General features: G+C 37.9%; 1 protein-coding gene across 3 annotated transcripts in view; it reads right to left on the minus strand.

The window, feature by feature from the left end:
- Usp47 (ubiquitin specific peptidase 47) overlaps positions 1–19,093 on the minus strand; it is an 88,351-nt gene that overhangs the window by 20,958 nt on the left and 48,300 nt on the right. For 2 of the 3 annotated variants that reach the window (XM_021166024.3, XM_029480007.2), the window contains 10 exons: positions 16,967–17,062; positions 16,725–16,877; positions 13,699–13,866; positions 11,438–11,497; positions 8,980–9,111; positions 8,385–8,461; positions 7,639–7,694; positions 3,177–3,289; positions 2,178–2,282; positions 1,304–1,511 (listed from right to left, as the gene is read on the minus strand). In XM_021166024.3, the coding sequence (XP_021021683.1) occupies positions 1,304–1,511; positions 2,178–2,282; positions 3,177–3,289; positions 7,639–7,694; positions 8,385–8,461; positions 8,980–9,111; positions 11,438–11,497; positions 13,699–13,866; positions 16,725–16,877; positions 16,967–17,062 (1,168 nt within the window). The remainder of the gene's footprint in view (positions 1–1,303; positions 1,512–2,177; positions 2,283–3,176; positions 3,290–7,638; positions 7,695–8,384; positions 8,462–8,979; positions 9,112–11,437; positions 11,498–13,698; positions 13,867–16,724; positions 16,878–16,966; positions 17,063–19,093) is intronic. The other variant, XM_029480008.2, reaches the window with a different exon arrangement.

Here is a 19,093-nt window from a genome sequence, read left to right on the forward strand (position 1 = left end):
TAGAATCAAATGTAAAATATTTATGCAAACGATCCAAATAGGAATGAAACCACAGCACTGAAAGCATACATGGAAGTAGAGGTTGCAAAATAAGTACTAAGGGGAAGACACAGGCCTGACTGCTTATAAACACCCCATTAAGCCACTCATGACTTTACTGCTCTCCTTAAAAACACACCTCAAATCCCATGGAAAATTCTATGCCCAAACCAGTGTAGTTTATCTGGTTTTCTTTCACTTTTAGATCATATTTATAACTAAATTTTAGTCACTTGAAAAAGAAACAGTCGCCAAGTATTCTATTTAGCAGTTATTTTGTTTTATTGTCAATTCTCAATTTTCCCCTTATGCTGCTCACTTAAATGACAAAATAGTATAAGATCTTGATGATTAGTGAGTAATAGAAATGACTCCTTAAATATTAATATACATCATCGTATTTAAAACCCTTTTTAAATATTTATTTATTTTGCATTGAGGGGTTATATATCACACACATACTCTCTCTCTCTCTCTCTCTCTCTCTCTCTCTCTCTCTCTCACACACACACACACACACACACACACATACGAGAGAACACTTGTTAGAATTGGTTCTCTCTTTCTATGAGTCATTTTGATGACCTCATCATGTTTTAGAAATTGTTTTACTACTGATTCATGTAATTAATTATTGTTATCTTTTTTAATACCCCATTTGGAAAAATCTCTTAATGGGACTCTACACAAAGTACAGAGTCTGGCTAATGCAAGCACTACCAAGGTTTCAGAAATGACAGGCAAATTTCTTGTGAGGTGAGTATACTTAATATACTTTGGACAGCAGAGCTGTACAAAGCAAGGAAGTATTTGATTTCCATGAGGAATAGGAGAGAGAAGGGAGAAAGAGGAGGAGAGGGAAAGATGGTGGCAGAGATACCCTTGGGAGCTGAATTGATCACTAAGGCATTTTACAACATCCAACAGGCACTCTACATTGGAACCCTACTGAAGACTGAGAGGTGTTTTCTTGTTGCTGTTGTTCATTATTTAAATTCTGTGTATAGACAAGGTCTTAAAAATGTGTTCATTTGAACTTAAGATGTGCCACCCCACTAATGAAATCACAGCACGTGCTAACAAAGCCCAGCAAAAGCTGGAACTTAACTTCAAATTAATTGCTGAATACTTCTCAACTTATCAAAACTAAGCACACTTTAAGAACATATAAAAAATTTAAATCATTTGCTTCTATGAACAAAGTATTTGATCTTTGATCACAATAATTTAAAGTCCATTATAACTTGAGTATAAAATTGTTTACCTCCCGGTTTGTAAGACTGAAAAATTTGATCAGGCTTTCTCGTTTCCAACAGCAGATCAAACATGTATGTGGACTTGACTCCTCCTAGAAGCAGCCCCATTGGTGTATCTTCTTCTCCCTCATACGATCGTTCCAGGTAATCATGAAACTCATCATATTTTACCAGGCGACAGCAATCCAAGGGAATCACATCTTCTAAATCCATCATCTAACAAAACATAATCCCCCACAAAATAAAAAGCTTTGTGTTGGTTTGTTTGCTTGCTTGTTTTGAGAAAGAACCACATGTAAGCCAGGCTGAGCCTGAATTCACTATGCAAAAGAAGATGACCTTGAACACTTGACTTCTTGCTTCCACCTCTCAAACACTATTACAGGGTATGAGCAGCCATGCCTGGCTTAAATATATTTAATTAACACTTTCCATTAGTCATAAAATAACAAACTATACAATGACACAGTTGTGTCCTTATGTTTATAGTTGTAGGATAAATTATCTCAAATTACTACTGATTTACATTATGATACCTAAACAATAAAATAATTGCAAATCACCATAAAAAATTTTCCTAATGGATTATAAATTCCATGAGGCCAAGACCATGTCTTCCCTCTGTTCTCTCTAATGGCTCATACAGAAGGTACTCAATAGATACCTGCTAAACAAACAGAAAGAAACAAATAAATGTGTCTCTAATTCTAATTTCAGAATTCAGAAGGCGGACTAGTTTTCAAAGTCAACTGAGTCTAGTGCAAAGAGCAGTTGGAGGACGGGGGAAGATGAACGGTTAACTTCAAGGCACTTAAATCATCTATTCCAACTATAAAGCTTCGGTGGTACCAAAATCAAAGTCCAACCATCCACTAACCATACCTTATAAGCCATTTCAACGGCTTCCTTTAGCGTCTTATCCTTATGAACCTCCAGCTTGTTTTCCATCATTACTTGTTTCACAGGATGCAAACAGAATAATTTTATCTACAAAACAGAAAATACCACCATCAACTCACTAGGTCAAGTGTCTCAGCTGAATCCTTTGGCAGATAGCACTTTTCTTCATTGCCAAAACAATGTAATTAAAAAACAAAAACCATAGTTGAGACTATTTTTTCTTACTGTCTGTATTTGTAACTGATTGACAGTGATTAAGTCTTATGTCTTAAAAAACTCAAAACATTACTTTCAATAACCATATAATTATATGTAAGCATTTTTTAATTTATGTTTTTTTTTCTAATTTGGAAAAGACTGATTAATATGCTTCTCCTCAAAATTTTTATAATATCTGCAAGAATTTCACAAGGTTATCTCTCTAAGAGAAATTATCTCCAAGAATATTAAGTTTTGAATATACTTAAAAAATTTAATGTGTATAGATGCTTTGCTTGCGTGCATGTCTATCTGCACCACGTGTGTGCCTGGTGCCTCTGAAGTCCAGAAAGGATGTCAGATTCCTTGAAACTGGAGTTAAAGGTGGTTGTGAACTGTCATGTGGGTTCTGGGAATTGAAGCCAGGTCCTCTAGAGGAGCAGTCAGTGCTTTTAACTTCTGAGCATGTCCCTAGTCCTGTGTAAGGTTTACAAGAGAACAGTGAGGGTAAAAGGACAGTAACTGAAGTATGCCTCTATTTCTATGTTTCCCAGTCCTCCTGTACTCAGGATATGGGAATGCCTGCCTCACACTGCTGCAGAAACATTGACCGCCCGCCATGCTACACATCACTAGGTTTCAGTATCAAATCCCACTTCTCCTTGTGATGAAGCCACACTACCTGATTAATGACCACAAAACTGACTGAGTTATCCTGAGAACAACAGTGGTCAGAAGAGCAAACCTGAGCAGCACTTGTCACTCACAAACATAGAATCAAACCTTGCACGTGTTGCGTTCAATTTCTCGTTGCCTCTTTTCCTGTTCTTCCAATTCTCTCTCCTTCTGCACCAGATTCTTAATGTGTTCTGGGTACTCGTCCACTTCTAGAAATTCTAGGAACATAAAACAGTGTCACTCAGAGCAGTTTCCTGTACACTTTTGGTTCTACTGTGCTTCCTTTCAATGTGGAGCAGAAACATTCTTTCAGGCAATAGTGAAGAGGTATTGATAGTGAGACCATATTCAGATCTAGTAAATGGCTCAAATCCTAGAACCCAACAAGATACCAAAATTTTAAAAAGCCTTGGAAACTTAAAGTCATTTTTTATTTCAAATTCACCAAGGAACTCTGTGGCCTTGGGCAACTTTACTTCAGCCCTCAGCTCCTTAAGCTTATTAAAAGCCCCTGGCCCAAAGGTTATTGCCTAGACTGTAATACAATGGAGTAAATGTTTACTCCTGAAACTGTCACTACACTGACAGCATCACTACCTTCCCTTCCTCCTCACCGCAGCTCTTCCGCTGCCTTCTAACAAAAGAAGGCAGAGGCACAGAACTGGTCACTCCACAGTTTCATGTGACTTAAAAGCATATTCAAAACAATATGAAATCAGGACACCTGAATAAAGCCAATGACTGTTTGATTTTTAAGGAAAACAATGACTATCAGTATTATTCATCAATAGGACTGGTAAAGAGTAAAAACGCAACGTTTCCAGAAATCAACTCCAGTCTTAAAACAACAACAACAACAACAACACACTTCCCTTTTCCCCTCACTGCTGTATACACCTTCCTGCAATCAAGTAGCTACAAAGCATTCCCAGTCTGGTAACACAGTGCCCCCTGGTGTTTGCCACAGAACCAGAGTGGGTTAGCTAGCCAAGAGGGGCTGAAGCACTGCTCTTCAAGGGCAAGATCCACAGGATACGTGGATTGCAACCCTGGTTTTGCCTCTAAGCCAAACTACTACAGGTCCTGAAACATTGGTGAGGCAACAATCCAACTTTTGTTCATGAAAATGAGAAAAAAAATATAATGGTTGAAACAGATATATGAGCACATCTGCTACTAAAAATAAATATGCTAGGATCAAAGTCAGTGACTATTTGAATTATAAAAAGAATATAGGATAACTCATCATCTATCTGTGTATGTGTCTAGATACAAACATACACACATCCTAATATGCCTGCAACACTGTGAATCAGTAAGAATTAGCAAGGACCCCCCTCCCCCAACTAAAAAATTTAAAGTAATAACAATCAAAAATATAAAGAAAAGGACAAACACACTTAACACTAAGGATTATTTTGGGAGGTCAGTGGGCAGCTCTGAAGGTTCTGGGCATTGAAATCAGGCCATAGGGCTTGGCAACAGCATCTTATACCAGTTGAGCCATCTTGCGGCCCACCCTGGGTTTCTTAATAAAATATAACAAAATATTTTTTTTTTTACTAGATTCACAAAAATGTATTGGATCTTTAAACAATTTCTGCAGTACTTCAGGCCATCTGGAGTCCTCTCAAACTTTGTAGATACTAACAGACCCGAAAGCTTGAAACTGAAACAAGCATGCTGGCTATGCTGCAAGACCCTTACATGTGCTTCCATTCATGTATTACAACCCTACAGGGTGTCATCATTTCCAGTCTACAAATCTGCAAAGACTCAGAAAAGTCAAGTGATTAGGGAAACAACACCCTTCTCAATAGTCACAAATAATATAAAATACCTTAGCATGACTCTAACTAAGGAAGTGAAAAATCTGTATGATAAGAACTTCAAGTCTCTGAAGAAAGAAATTAAAGAAGATCTCAGAAGATGGAAAGATCTCCCATGCTCATGGATTGGCAGGATCAACATTGTAAAAATGGCTATCTTGCCAAAAGCAATCTACAGATTCAATGCAATCCCCATCAAAATTCCAACTCAATTCTACAACGAATTAGAAAGAGCAATCTGCAAATTCATCTGGAATAACAAAAAACCTAGGATAGGAAAAACTCTTCTCAAAGATAAAAGAACCTCTGGTGGAATCACCATGCCTGACCTAAAGCTGTACTACAGAGCAATTGTGATAAAAACTGCATGGTACTGGTATAGCAACAGACAAGTAGACCAATGGAATAGAATTGAAGACCCAGAAATGAACCCACACACCTACGGTCACTTGATCTTCGACAAGGGAGCTAAAAACATCCAGTGGAAAAAAGACAGCATTTTCAACAAATGGTGCTGGCATCACTGGTGGTTATCATGTAGAAGAATGCGAATTGATCCATTTCTATCTCCTTGTACTAAGGTCAAATCTAAGTGGATCAAGGAACTCCACATAAAACCAGAGACACTGAAACTTATAGAGGAGAAAGTGGGGAAAAGCCTTGAAGATATGGGCACAGGGGGAAAATTCCTGAATAGAACAGCAATGGCTTGTGCTGTAAGATCGAGAATTGACAAATGGGACCTCATAAAACTGCAAAGCTTCTGTAAGGCAAAAGACACAGTCAATAAGACAAAAAGGCCACCAACAGATTGGGAAAGGATCTTTACCTATCCTAAATCAGATAGGGGACTAATATCCAATATATATAAGGAACTCAAGAAGGTGGACTCCAGAAAATCAAATAACCCCATTAAAAATGGGGCTCAGAGCTGAACAAAGAATTCTCACCTGAGGAATACCGAATGGCTGAGAAGCACCTGAAAAAATGTTCAGCATCCTTAATCACCAGGGAAATGCAAATCAAAACAACCCTGAGATTCCATCTCACACTAGTCAGAATGGCTAAGATCAAAAATTCAGGTGACAGCAGATGCTGGCGAGGATGTGGAGAAAGAGGAACACTCCTCCATTGTTGATGGGATTACAAGCTTGTACAACCACTCTGGAGGTCAGTCTGGTGGTTCCTCAAAAAATTGGACATAGTACTACCAGAGGATCCCGTCTCAGCTCCAAACTTTGTCTCTGTAACTCCTTCCATGGGTGTTTTGTTCCCAATTCTAAGAAGGACACATGCTCCACTATGTTCATAGCAGCCTTATTTATAATAGCCAGAAGCTGGAAAGACCCCAGATGCCCCTCAACAGAGGAATGGATACAAAAAATGTGGTACTACTACTCAGCTATTAAAAAGAATGAATCTATGAAATTCCTAGGCAAATGGTTGGACCTGGAGGGCATCATCCTGAGTGAGGTAACACAATCACAAAAGAACTCAAATGATATATACTCACTGATAAGTGGATATTAGCCCAAAACTTAGGATACCCAAGATATGAGATACAATTTGCAAAACACATGAAACTCAAGAAGAACGAAGACCAAAGTGTGGACACTTTGCCTCTTCTTAGAATTGGGAACAAAACACCCACGGAAGGAGTTACAGAGACAAAGTTTGGAGCTGAGACAAAAGGATGGACCATCTAGAGACTGCCATATCCAGGGATCCATCCCATAATCAGCCTCCAAACGCTGACACCATTGCATACACTAGCAAGATTTTGTTGAAAGGACCCTGATATAGCTGTCTCTTGTGGGACTATGCTGGGGCCTAGCAAACGCAGAAGTGGATGCTCACAGTCTGCTATTGGATGGATCACAGGGTCCCCAATGGAGGAGCTAGAGAAAGTACCCAAGGAGCTAAAGGGATGTACAACCCTATAGGTGGAACAACATTATGAACTAACCAGTACCCCAGAGCTCCTGACTCTAGCTGCATATGTATCAAAAGATGGCCTAGTCGGCCATCACTGGAAAGAGAGGCCCATTGGACATGCAAACTTTCTATGCCCAGTACAGGGGAACGCCAGGGCCAAAAAGTGGGAGTGGGTGGGTAGGAGAGTGGGGGGAGGGTATGGGGGACTTTTGGGATAGCATTGGAAATGTAAATGAGGAAAATACCTAAGAAATATTAAAAAAAAAAAAAAAAAGAAAAGTCAAGTGATTTGCTCTAGAACACACAGCTTGTGAACTATGATGCTGCACAGGGTATAAGCTTACTTAAAGTAATACCTAATCTATTAAATGAAGAAAGTTTTCCAACAACCTTTGTCTGTGTGTGGGTGTGCTTGTGTGTGACTGCATGCCTGCCTATGTGTAGTACTGGTTATCAGAACTCTGGGATTTATGAATGTTAACTAAGAACTCTATCACTGAGCTATGGCCTCAGCTTCTTTTAAAATTACTATTTTTGAGACAAGATCCTGTTAAACTGTCAGTAGGTCTCAGGATTGTAACCCCATCCCCCGCCCCCGCTTCACTCAGCCTTCCTCTAAGTAACTAGAATTACAAGCACTTATCACTATGTCCAGATCTATAGATTTTTGTAAAATGTTTTTATCACTTAGTATTACTTCATAACAGTGTTTTTAATTCACTTTCCCAGGCTTAACAAAATTCTTAGGTGTTAACTTTTCTATCACCTAAAAGCAGTTATCTGTGTTTTTAAGATTAACATACTTGCATTTCTTGTTGGATCCTTCAGTCTGTATATCAGCATATATGCATTTGTTGAGCTAGGAGAAATATAACAAAGATTAGCAGGTCTTTTAAAGTAGATACTACCTTTCATTTATAAGCACCAAATCTTTATTTGAAAAAAAGTCATACCACCATTCACTGACACCCTAATATTAAAGCATTCCAGAAAAAAAGGAAAACCCTTTTTTGTCATCAATGGCACATGTATGAGAAGGTTCAAACATTCCTTTTGGTAACATGACGAAGTTTAATAAAGTAGGATGTGTGTCACAATGCCTACTACAGCTAAGTCAGGGTTGGGCAAACTGCTTTGCTGGAAAGAAGCAAGAAAAAAAACCCCTTAGTCTTGCTGATTGGTGGTGGCGCACACACCTTTAATCCCAGCACCCAGGAGGCAGAGGCAGGCAGATCTACGTGTGTTCAAGGCCAGCCTGGTCTACAGATAGAGTTCCAGGGCAGTCAAGGCTACATAGAGAAACCCTGCCTCAAAAACTAAACCATACTATACCACAACACACCAAACCAAACCTTCATTTTTTGTAAGTCAGATGCTCTGTACTGCAACTCAAGGTATGTTACAGTGGGAAATCATCAGCCAAAAACTTATGAACAAATGTCCATGGCTTGTAGTCTCCTGACCCTTAGGTAAGGCTTTCTTAGTAAGACCCACAGAGAAGCTAAACTTACTCTAGTGAGTCAACAGTGAAGTTCATGCTATCGCTTACCTCGCAAAAGCACTGGAGTAGTAGCCTCTGCTTCCTGAAGACCCACCATGTGTCTTCTTAATGTCTTCCTGTGTTATCTAAAAAGTTGTAATGTTACTTTTTTTTTTTTGTAAAAACCAGTAACACAAAGGTTATTATGTAAATATGTAACTTAATAGTTCCCCCTGGGCCTGAGACAGGTTCTTAATATGTAGCCTGGGCTAGGCTTGAACAATCCTCTGTTACGACCTTCCCAGTACTAGAAACTGTGGGGGTGAACCACTAAGCCCAACTTTAATCCAACCCTTTAGTGTCTGAGTTAGATGTGTCATGCCATTTTCATGAAGGACCATACTGATAATTCAGAGTTTATCAGTGGCTGCTCTGGTGAATCAGGCTCAAGACTCCTAGCACCACATCAATCATAAGGAAGGCTAAGGGCTAGAGGAAAGGGTAATCTATTTTGGAAACATGTAATAAGCTCTACAAAGCAGAACAAAGACACTACTAACAATGAAAGGCTTGTTCAATGGGAACTTGAGACATACCACCATAGGTATCTCGGCTCTGAATAAACCCCCCTGCCACTGAGTTAACTTCACTTCAGGAGCCTTACCCTGCTCACATGTTGGTCATTGAAACTGTACCATTGATCGTCACTGAAAGACTTTATGCAAGCATAATAGTGTCCTCCAGCAGCACTCCCTGAATGCACCATCACTGAGAAGAGCTCATACATCAGGGAGTTCTAAAGAGAGAAGAAAAAGTTTGGAAGAGAAGACTATAATAAACCCTTATTTGAAACTCTATTTCCTGTGGATACAGAGTAATGTAACATGACAGCTATCCGTTGTAGGCTAACTTGCCCCTAAGGAACATTAAAATGGTAAGTCACCAAAAACCTTATTAGTGTGTGATACTTTCATCCTTCATATTTGTATCGTGATATCTTGTGATCTTTGGAACTGTATCATATGCTTATTTATGAAAAATAATAGTCTGCAATTTTGTGAAGTACGTACTAAATAGAAGGTTGTTTTAATATGTATAGTCTAGATCAAGAAATTATCAGCCAGGCAGTGGTGGTGCACACTGCCTTTCATCCCTGCACTTGGGAGGCAGAGGCAGGTGGATCTCTGAGTTTGAGGTCAGCTTGGTCTACAGAGTGAATTCCAGGACAGCCAAGGTTAAATAGAGAAACCCTGTCTCAAAAAAAAAAAAAAAAAAAAAAAAAAACAAGAAAGAAAACAAGAAAGAAAAAGAAATCACCAACACATTGCTTTTTTTCCCATTAAATAAAATTTTATTTCTGACACTAATTTGAAGTATCTTCTAATGTACTCATGCAGTATTTTTGATATGTAGCATATTAATCTGGTATCTATTATTTATATTAATAATCAATTTGCGCCAGGCATGGTGGCTTACAGTTTAAATTATAGCACCTGGGAGGCAGAAACTGACATAACTCTGTGAGTTTAAGACTAGCCTAGTCCACAGAGTGAAGTTTAGGATAGACAAGGCTCCATAGAAGAGACATTGTCTCAGCATACCCACCCACACCTCTCCCCACAAATGCAGAACTGTTGCTATTTCTGTAATAAATTAGTTTATTGCTGTTCTGCTCTGAACACGCCTGATGCTTTCTATAATACACTAGGAAGTTTTTCTCTTTTTCTTTACTCTTTTGTTGGTAGTAGAGATTGAACTCATAGATGCGAGGCAAGTGTTCTAGTGTGTGGCTATATGCCTATAGGGTATAAGTGCTCAGGTAGCTTTGAATCTACTATGTCACCTAGGATAGGCCCCAAACTTTTGACTCTTCTAGACTTGCCTTCCAAGTGCTAGAATTATTAAGACATGTGCCTCCACACTAGCTTGAATTACTTTTTCTTTTAGAAGCTTTGGCACTTCACACCCCCTAAAACAATTAGTAATACTAGAGACCCTAGCAACCAGTACTTTTACCTCTACAATCAATAGAAAGCCACCAGACCCAGTAGCTCAGGCCTGATCTTAGCACTTAAGAGGCTAGAGCAGGACAACAGTTGAGAATTCAAGGCCAGTCTGGACTATAAAGAGACACTGTTTCAAAAACCACAAACAAACAAACAATACAAAATAGAGATAAAGATATAACAGCATAGAAGGCTTATATCGAACTCACAAGAGAGGCTGGAAAGACAGATCTGAGGTGAGGTTATAGAGCACTTGAGGCTCTTGCAGAGGAGTTTGGTTCTCAGCACCCACACTATAGCTCACAACCACCCTCTTCTGGGGTCCATAGATATCAGGCATGCACACAGTCATATATATACATCACACACACACACACACACAGAGAGAGAGAGAGAGAGACAGAGAGAGAGAGACAGAGAGAGAGAGACAGAGAGAGAGAGACAGAGAGAGAGAGAGGAGAGAGACAGAGAGAGAGAGGAGAGACAGAGAGAAAGGAGAGACAGAGAGAGAGAGAGGAGAGACAGAGAGAGAGAGAGACAGAGAGAGACAGAGACAGAGACAGAGAGACAGAGACAGAGACAGACAGATAGACTGGCACTATTAGGAGGTATGGCCTTGTTGGAGTAGTTGTGACTTTGCTGAAGAAAGTGTGTCACTGGGGGTGGTCTTGGAGGTTACAAATGCTCAAATCAGTCCTAGTTTGATTGTTTCTTCCTGCTCCCTGCGGATCCAGATATAGAACTCTCAGCTACTTTTCCAGCACAAAGTCTGCCTGCATGCCACCATGCTTCCCAGAATGACAATGGACTAAAACTCTGAAACTGTAAGCCAGCCCCAGTGAAATGTTTTTCTTTATAAGAGATGCCATGGTCATGGTGTCTTTTCCCAGCAATGGAAACTCTAATTAAGACATACATATACTTCTTTAAAACTCCACAACCACCTCCAAACACAAGAATGTTATCAACTGAGAGGTTCAGGTTATATAAACAGTAGTAACCAGGTGCTGAGAAAGGAGACTCTTCTAACTTACTACCCCATGCTAGAGTGGACTTTTTGGTGACAGAGCAGCATAAGAGTCATCATGCTCCATTAAAGAAGTGCAATAAACTCACTGGTTCACCAAGCTGGAATTGGATGGGATCCTTTCTCTGGTCTGTCTCCGCCATCTCTACCTGGAGTGAATAAAAATAAGAGTTCCCAGGGCTGGAGATGGCTCATTGGAAGAGCAAGGGCTGCTTTTCCAGAGGACCTAGATTCAGTTCCCAGCACTCACAGAGCAGCTCACAACTGTCTTTAACTCTAGATATCCTTTTCAGTCGTTGAGGGTACCAGGTATATATACATGGTGTAGACATGCAGGGAAAACATCCATATACATCAAATAAAATAATTTTTAAAAGAAAAAGAAATATAGTCTTTAGAAAAGGTTATGACACAGAAGGTTAGAAAGACCCTTTGTCATAAGTAGATTCTGCAAAGTTTTTTGTTTTTTTAAGTTTTTGAGAGGATCTTGCTTTGCAATCCTTTCTGGACTGGAACAAGCTATGTTAGACCAGACTAGCCTCAAACTTGCAGCCAATTCTCTGACTTTTATCCTACATCTGGGACACTACTGTATAGGCCTGTTAGATCTCATTCACTTTTCCGAAGAAGCTCTTTCTTCGTTTTGTAGCACCAGGGAACAAATCAGGCATGCTAGTAAATATATTTACTTCCTTTATTCTTTGCTTAGAAAATACTGGGACCTTCCAACAAAATCAAATATCAGCACATCTCAGTTTGCCTTAACTTTAAACTGACTATAATTATTACATAATGAAACTTCTAGAACAAATTCTGAAAACTTGAGTAGTTCAAATTTTATTGCCAAAACTAAAGTTAATCAAAGTAATGACAGGCAGGTTTCAAAATTTACCTACAATCTAGAATTTGTGCTAAGAACATCATTTATTATTTTTTGAAACAGGGCTTACTAAGTAGTAGCTGCTGGTTGGAACTTGTTATTCAAAGAGATACTACTGTCTCTGTTACCCAAGTACTGGGATTCTAGGCATTTGTCAACTGGCTACTAGCAACACATTTTTAAGTTTTACTGTAATTAGCAACTCTACCCCCCCAATTATATTTCTGAAAAATTTTGAGGTTGCAAGTTCTAGATAAGTATATTCGTAGACCTGAATCACTTTCAAAACTAGAATTACAGGTATCACATTACTAGTAAAAGGCAACTCTGCCTATACGGAGAAGCAAGGGATTTCAGGTACAAGAGTTTAGAAACAGTTACACTGAAGCATGTCCCTAAGGTAGGGACAAAGCAAGGATGTTGCCTTATTCAGTACTGAACTGAACATCTTGACAAGGACACTCAGACAGGATGAAGAAAAGGCATCCATATCAGAATGAAGAGACTAAGCTGTCTTTGTTAGCAGGTAACATGATTATCTACACATAACAATAGGCCAGGTGGAGCTACACTGGGCTCATGGCAACTTGATGTCTCATAAGGAGTTGCAATGTATCTGATGCATTTCACTGCATAGCAATCCCCACTCGGCTCTCTTCTCTGAATTGAGGTGGTAACTTTAAAACGTCAACAATAGTGGAGCTGGTGGTGAGAAGAGTGGCCCTGATCTAAAAATAGATTCATGCTATAATACTTCATTCTTAAATACTGCTCCAAATCTTTATATTTAATGATTCTGTGACTTGAGAAAAGTTAATGATTTATTACTTATGCTATGCTCAAGAGTTTTTTTTAATAGGAATTATCCTTTTAATAAAGCAGTTTACATGACTTAAAAAGACTTAGTAAAAAAAGAAACCAACAAAACCAAAACAAACAAAACCCCTTAAAATCACTGATACAGTGAAAAAAAATCCAACCCCCCAGACATCTAGTTCTTTGGTTTCCAGATCATAATTTTAAAAAGAGCATCATAGTCAACCAAGGATTTGGCTTCCCTTGACTCAAGGCCAGCTCTTTTATTAAGTGTTTCAGAAGGGCACCACTGTTAGAATTCTTAAAATGCAACAGATCAAGCCCAACACTCTTATTTTCCTCTATGAGCAAACTCAGTGAAGACAAAGGATTTGGAGAGGTAGCACCCATTCTAACATGGTACAATTTTCAACACAGTACAGACTCATGGGAAGTATTAAGTAGTGTTTCCCAAAGTACAATTATGAGTATTCAGCACAAAAACAGTTAAAAGTCTTCATTATCAAAAACGAAGCACAAAATAATACTGAAGTTCAAAAACTACTATATCCTCTATCTTAGCTAAAGCATGCAGGAACTAGGAGTATAGCTCTCTGGTGGACCATTTGCTTAGCATGCTCAGCACCCAATACCAAGAAACATCATCAAAGGTACCTTTTCCAGGCCAGGTTTTGAAATCTTCTCACTCCCACTATTGCTCTCCAGGCATATCCCTTCATCAACAGCATCATCCGTGGAGAAATCATTACTCATCTGGTCGCTGTGGCAACTGCCTTCATTTTCTGCTCCACTATCAGTGCAACTTTCAGTCTGAGGAGATTTCTAATAAGACAAAGTTATCTTAACATCTTAAGCCAAATAAAGAAAAAGATATTCCTATGTTTTTTTTTTTTTTTACCATGTTCTCACAGTTTAACATGTTCTGATTAAGAGAAGCATTTATTTCGAAAATCTTAAGTAAATTTGTTTTCTTTTAAATTCAGATCTTAAGTTTAACAACTAAAACATTACACTCTAAAACTATTTCTACCATTCATAAAATTTTAATACTACAAATAGTAATTCTCAATTATATTAAACCCCATTTATGATTACTGCTACAAAGTAACAATAGAAAAATTATTATTTTCCTCAGCAACATTTAAGACAGCAACTACGCTAAGCCCCAAACAGAATCATTTATTCCCAATCCCAATAAAACATTCTCTTGATTACTGTGCAAAGGGTTACAAAAGAAGAACTAAGTCATCCATTGTCCCTGAGAACTTTGGAGTCTGCTGTACTCAGTGCAGGGATATCACACTTCTATGCCTGACTGCTTTCAACTCACAGCCACCTAGACTTAAGCTGAAGAATTCTACCTGTTATAAACTCCAAACAATTTTCTTCTCCTTTCCTTTTATAATTGATTTACATTCCTACAATATTTTTATTAATATAAATTTAGATTTCTTTAAGATGGAAGTCTTAGATGTACATAAGTAAGCTCAAGCTCATGAAACCACCAAGTAATACTCAACAAGAATAACTTTTATTGGTGGTAATAACATTTTTCTAAGGCTATTATCTAGTTCTCAGTACAGTCTTCTTCCTTTGAGGACATTTGATTCAAGACAAAAATGAAGGTGAAAAATCACCTCCAGAACTGCAAGCTAAGCATGGAGGCGCACACCTGTAACCCCAGCATCTGGGATGCAGAGGCATAAGGACTGCTAATTTCAGGCCAGCCATGAACAAGACTGTTTCAAAAAAGCAAAACAAAACCAACCAAACAGATTAAAAAAAAAAAAAAGTCCCCAAATTCCAAACAAACAAGCAAAGTCTATATTTCTTTCTCCTGGGATAGGTTTCCCTTCACAACAAATATGTCAGGAATATACAAAACACAGATCAGATCTTCATCTACATTTAAATAGGAATTTGATGAAGAATATCTCTTTTCAAGTTCAACAGATTTCCTAACTTTAATTAAGCACAATCCAATCTTGTTATTCCCTCTCTGTCTCTCTCCATACATGTGTACACACCCAGCCTGATCCACTACTTTATCAGTTCTTTACAAATGCTCATCAGCTGTAGTTGCCATTCAGTGAATATCCACTGCAGTTATAGCAGCTTCTTACAATAGCTAGACAGAAAAATGAGAGCCAAAGTTTAGAGATTTACTAGGATGTACCAAATATAAAGGCATATTATCTCTGGTGCTTTCTAGCACTGACTAGTGACATGTAGGGACCAGGTGGAGAACAAGTGAAGCAGTTAAAGACTGTCAGGACAAAGATGGAAGCTCCTCTCTACCAACACTGGAACAACACAGCTGAGGTGCAGTAAACATTGTTTTCATCATGCTCATACAAATACTATGTTGGTTAGTTTTATGTCATTTTGACACATACTATAGTCATCAGAGAGGAGGAAGTCTCTATTGAGAAAATGCTTCCATAAGATCAAGCTGTAGACAAGCCTGTAGGAGAGACAAGCAGTGCCATTCCTTGGCTGGTGGTTCTGGGTTCTATAAGAAAGCAGGCTGAGCAAGCCAAGATGAACAAGCCAGTGAGAAGCACTCCCCTCTGATCTCTGTACCAGCTCCTGCCTCCAGGTTTCTGCCCTGATTCTCTTCAATAATGAACAGTTTGTCAAAGCTTAAGCCAAATAAACCCTTTCCTCCCAAACTTGCTTTTGGTGTTTTATCTCAACAGTAACCTTAACTAAGACAAATACTAAATGAACTTGATGAGCATTTACACTTGTATTTGAACCCCTGGAAGAAAGAGATTTTACAACTAGTATTCAGTTTCAATCAGAAAAACAACACACAAAACTTTTACAGCAACAAGGATTTATCACCCTGTAACAACTACCCTTTCTGATTGGAAATAGTCCACACAATGCAGTCAGGAGAGCATCACACACACACACACACACACACACACACACACACACACACACACACACACACATTAAATAAAGCTAGAAAACCCTTGGAGGTCAATGAATAGAAAGAAACGGATGAACCTTTCCTGCATTCATCAAAATTCCATGTATAAACTATTTAAAGTTCCAAGTTAAAACAAAAAATAGAATCAAAGAGTAATAGATAAAACCTCTTGTATGTTTGTTTTTGTAACTTACGTGGTGGTAACCAGTACCTTAATTCCCGAAAGAAGAGTACTGGCACAAACAGAAGACAGTAAGGTTATATATTATTTCTTCATTCACTCATACATTTGCACCATGTGTATTAAAGATCAGAAATCCAGCTATAATATAGTTTCATTAATAAAGAAACTATGGAACAAGATTGTTATCCAAATTCAAGAGAGAATCCCAGAGGTGAAACCCTTTTGTCTCTTAAAGAGCTTATGCTACTCTGACCAAATAAGAATACTTGAAATGTACAGTTGCAGGAAAAGTTTTTAGCCACAGCAATAATCTCACGTGGTAAGCTAATGGAAAATGAGAAAGGTGAAAGCTTTCATCAAGAGCACACTTTAAATATATCAGTCTCAAATTCTAATTTCAAGGGATCCAAAGCCCTCGTCTGGCCTAAAGGGCATCACACACACATGTAACACAGACATACATTCAGGCAAAACACTCATATACCTAAAGTAATCTTAAAAAATTAAAATAAAAATATAAAGTATATAATGAAAAGCATAACAAGGAAATGTATTTACCTCATCTTCAATATCGATAAATGTGCTCATATCCAGCTCCTCCGGAAATGACATTCGATCATTCAGTTTAATTCTATGCATGGTTGTATAATCAAAATCAAACCTTTTCAACTGTAAGGTCAGCAGATAGGGGAAATGCAAAAACCGAAGGCCCTAAAAAGAGGCAAGTGAGGTTAGGGGGACAAATGGACAGAATACTGAATATCATCTCAGTTATAGTAATATATTTACAAGTCTCTTACCTTCCGAGCATCACACTTCTTCTTACAACGTTCACAAAAATATTGATTTGGGCCATCCAAGATCTCTGGTTGAATAAATGCATGCAATGCTTCTTCCTAGTTAGAAAAAAATGTAATTGTTTTATAATTATTTAAAACACTGCTTAATGTTAAAACTGTAACTGAAATCACCAAAACTGGTATGAATAAAATGATTAGAACAAAATTACCAGCAAAATATCATTATAATTATCATTAAAAGTCCTAATAAAATTATGTTATTTCATTCTTCATAAAAATTGCCTTGGTCACTATTTTATATTCCACCCACTTTTACTTTTTTTTTTTTAAATAAGTTTTTCAAGGCAGGATTTTACTAACTAGCTTTGTTGGTCCTGGAACTCAAAGAGATCTGCATGCCTCTGCCTCCCAAGTGCTGGCTGGCATTAAAGGCGTGTGCCACCACCACCCCACTTCTACCTAATTTCTTACTGACTTTTACACTGTGGTAGACTGAATGCTATAGAAAGGAAAAGTCCTGATCTTTAGAAAGTAGATAGGTCCTGAGCTATGAAAGGGACAAAACATTACCAATACCATGCTGTTGTTAGCACACAGAACAGAAAAGGACTGCTTCTTGTAAGCTACAGTTTTATATGTTAAGCTATTAACAAATTATGCTTCTAAATTAGCTCCAAACTGTGATTTTATCATTCTCGGGTGACGAGCTTTGCTTTAACGTAGACCATCCCCTCCCTCACACACTATGAACAGTTTAACTGCTCATATAGTTGTAGAGTGTATTTTTCAGAAGTCAAAGTAGAACAAGGAGAGTCTTACATTCTGAAGTTAGCAAATATAAAGCCAGGATCATTACAATTTTATGGCACATAATCTAGGCACAAGTGCAACCAGAAGGAACATAGCACGGACCCCATCTTCTCAGTGACGGCCTAGCTGTATTCTCCTCTCATGCTCTCACTGTTGGCCTATACAATATTGTTGTATTCTCCACAGATCCATTTTTCTTCACTACTTAGCATTTGCTTTGTTTAGAATAGGGAAACTAGTATTTCTAGGCTTTACAAATAGTAAGAACTGGAACAACACACCGAGCACTATCTCCTGCATCTCTGATACTGTGAGCAATTATTGTTAGTGACACACAGCAGCAATGCAACACGCCTCCTTACAAACAGCTATATTCAGGCATCTCCATGAGACTCTTTGCTCTGAGTCAGGGAAAGAATTCAAGATAGCTTTATCTAAGCCATTCATTCATCTTGTTTTCATTTTCATTTCTAAGATAATTATAAATTTGCACATACTTGCAAGAATTGATATTACCCAAAGATACTCTGTATACATTGCTGTTTCCTAAAATGATATTTTGCAAACTATAGAACATCATAATGGTGATGGGGTCACTAACATGATCCTCCTTCATTCAAACATTCTCAAATCACTGTTTGCCCCAGTCTGTGTATTAAGTTAGTTCTGTGTATTTATTATCTGAATTGGGTCCTCTTTCCCACAGGACAGCCAAGGCATTAAATAGTTTCTATATAAAGATAGGAATTGACCAAATTCAGTAACTCTAGTAATGGCCAACAGTGGTGCAATTCTAAAATGTATTCATAAAAAATATTTACATGACCAAGTTTATGCAAATGAAATCAGATAGTATGCCAACTTTTGTGACTGGCTTTCTTCCATCCATGTTCATTTCCTCCATTCATTCCAATTACTGCTCATTGGTATCTACAGCTTACACATATTAGAATTTGTTCAATCATTTACTTGTAAAGGCAAATCTTATCTTACTTACTTTTGAATATTAAAAATAAAAATGCAACCAATATTAATGTATAAGTTTTTATAGGCATATGAATTTACTTCTTTTAGATAAATGGCCCAGAATACAATTACTGGGACTTGTGTCAATTCCATATTCAGTTTCATAATCTGTAATGTTTACACTTATACAGCAATGTAACCCAGTTTCTCTGCATTGTGAGTTTTGAATTCTATAACTATTTTGTGTGTGTGAATGTATGTATTTGTGTATGTGTATAGGCATCTATCTGTATACTGAAGTTAAAAGTCAACGTTACAAGTCTTCTTCAATCGTTCTTCACCTTATTTTTA

This window comes from Mus caroli, unplaced genomic scaffold (genome assembly GCF_978045245.1).
Source record: "Mus caroli unplaced genomic scaffold, Mus_caroli_1 scaffold_8, whole genome shotgun sequence".
Lineage (NCBI taxonomy): Eukaryota > Metazoa > Chordata > Mammalia > Rodentia > Muridae > Mus > Mus caroli.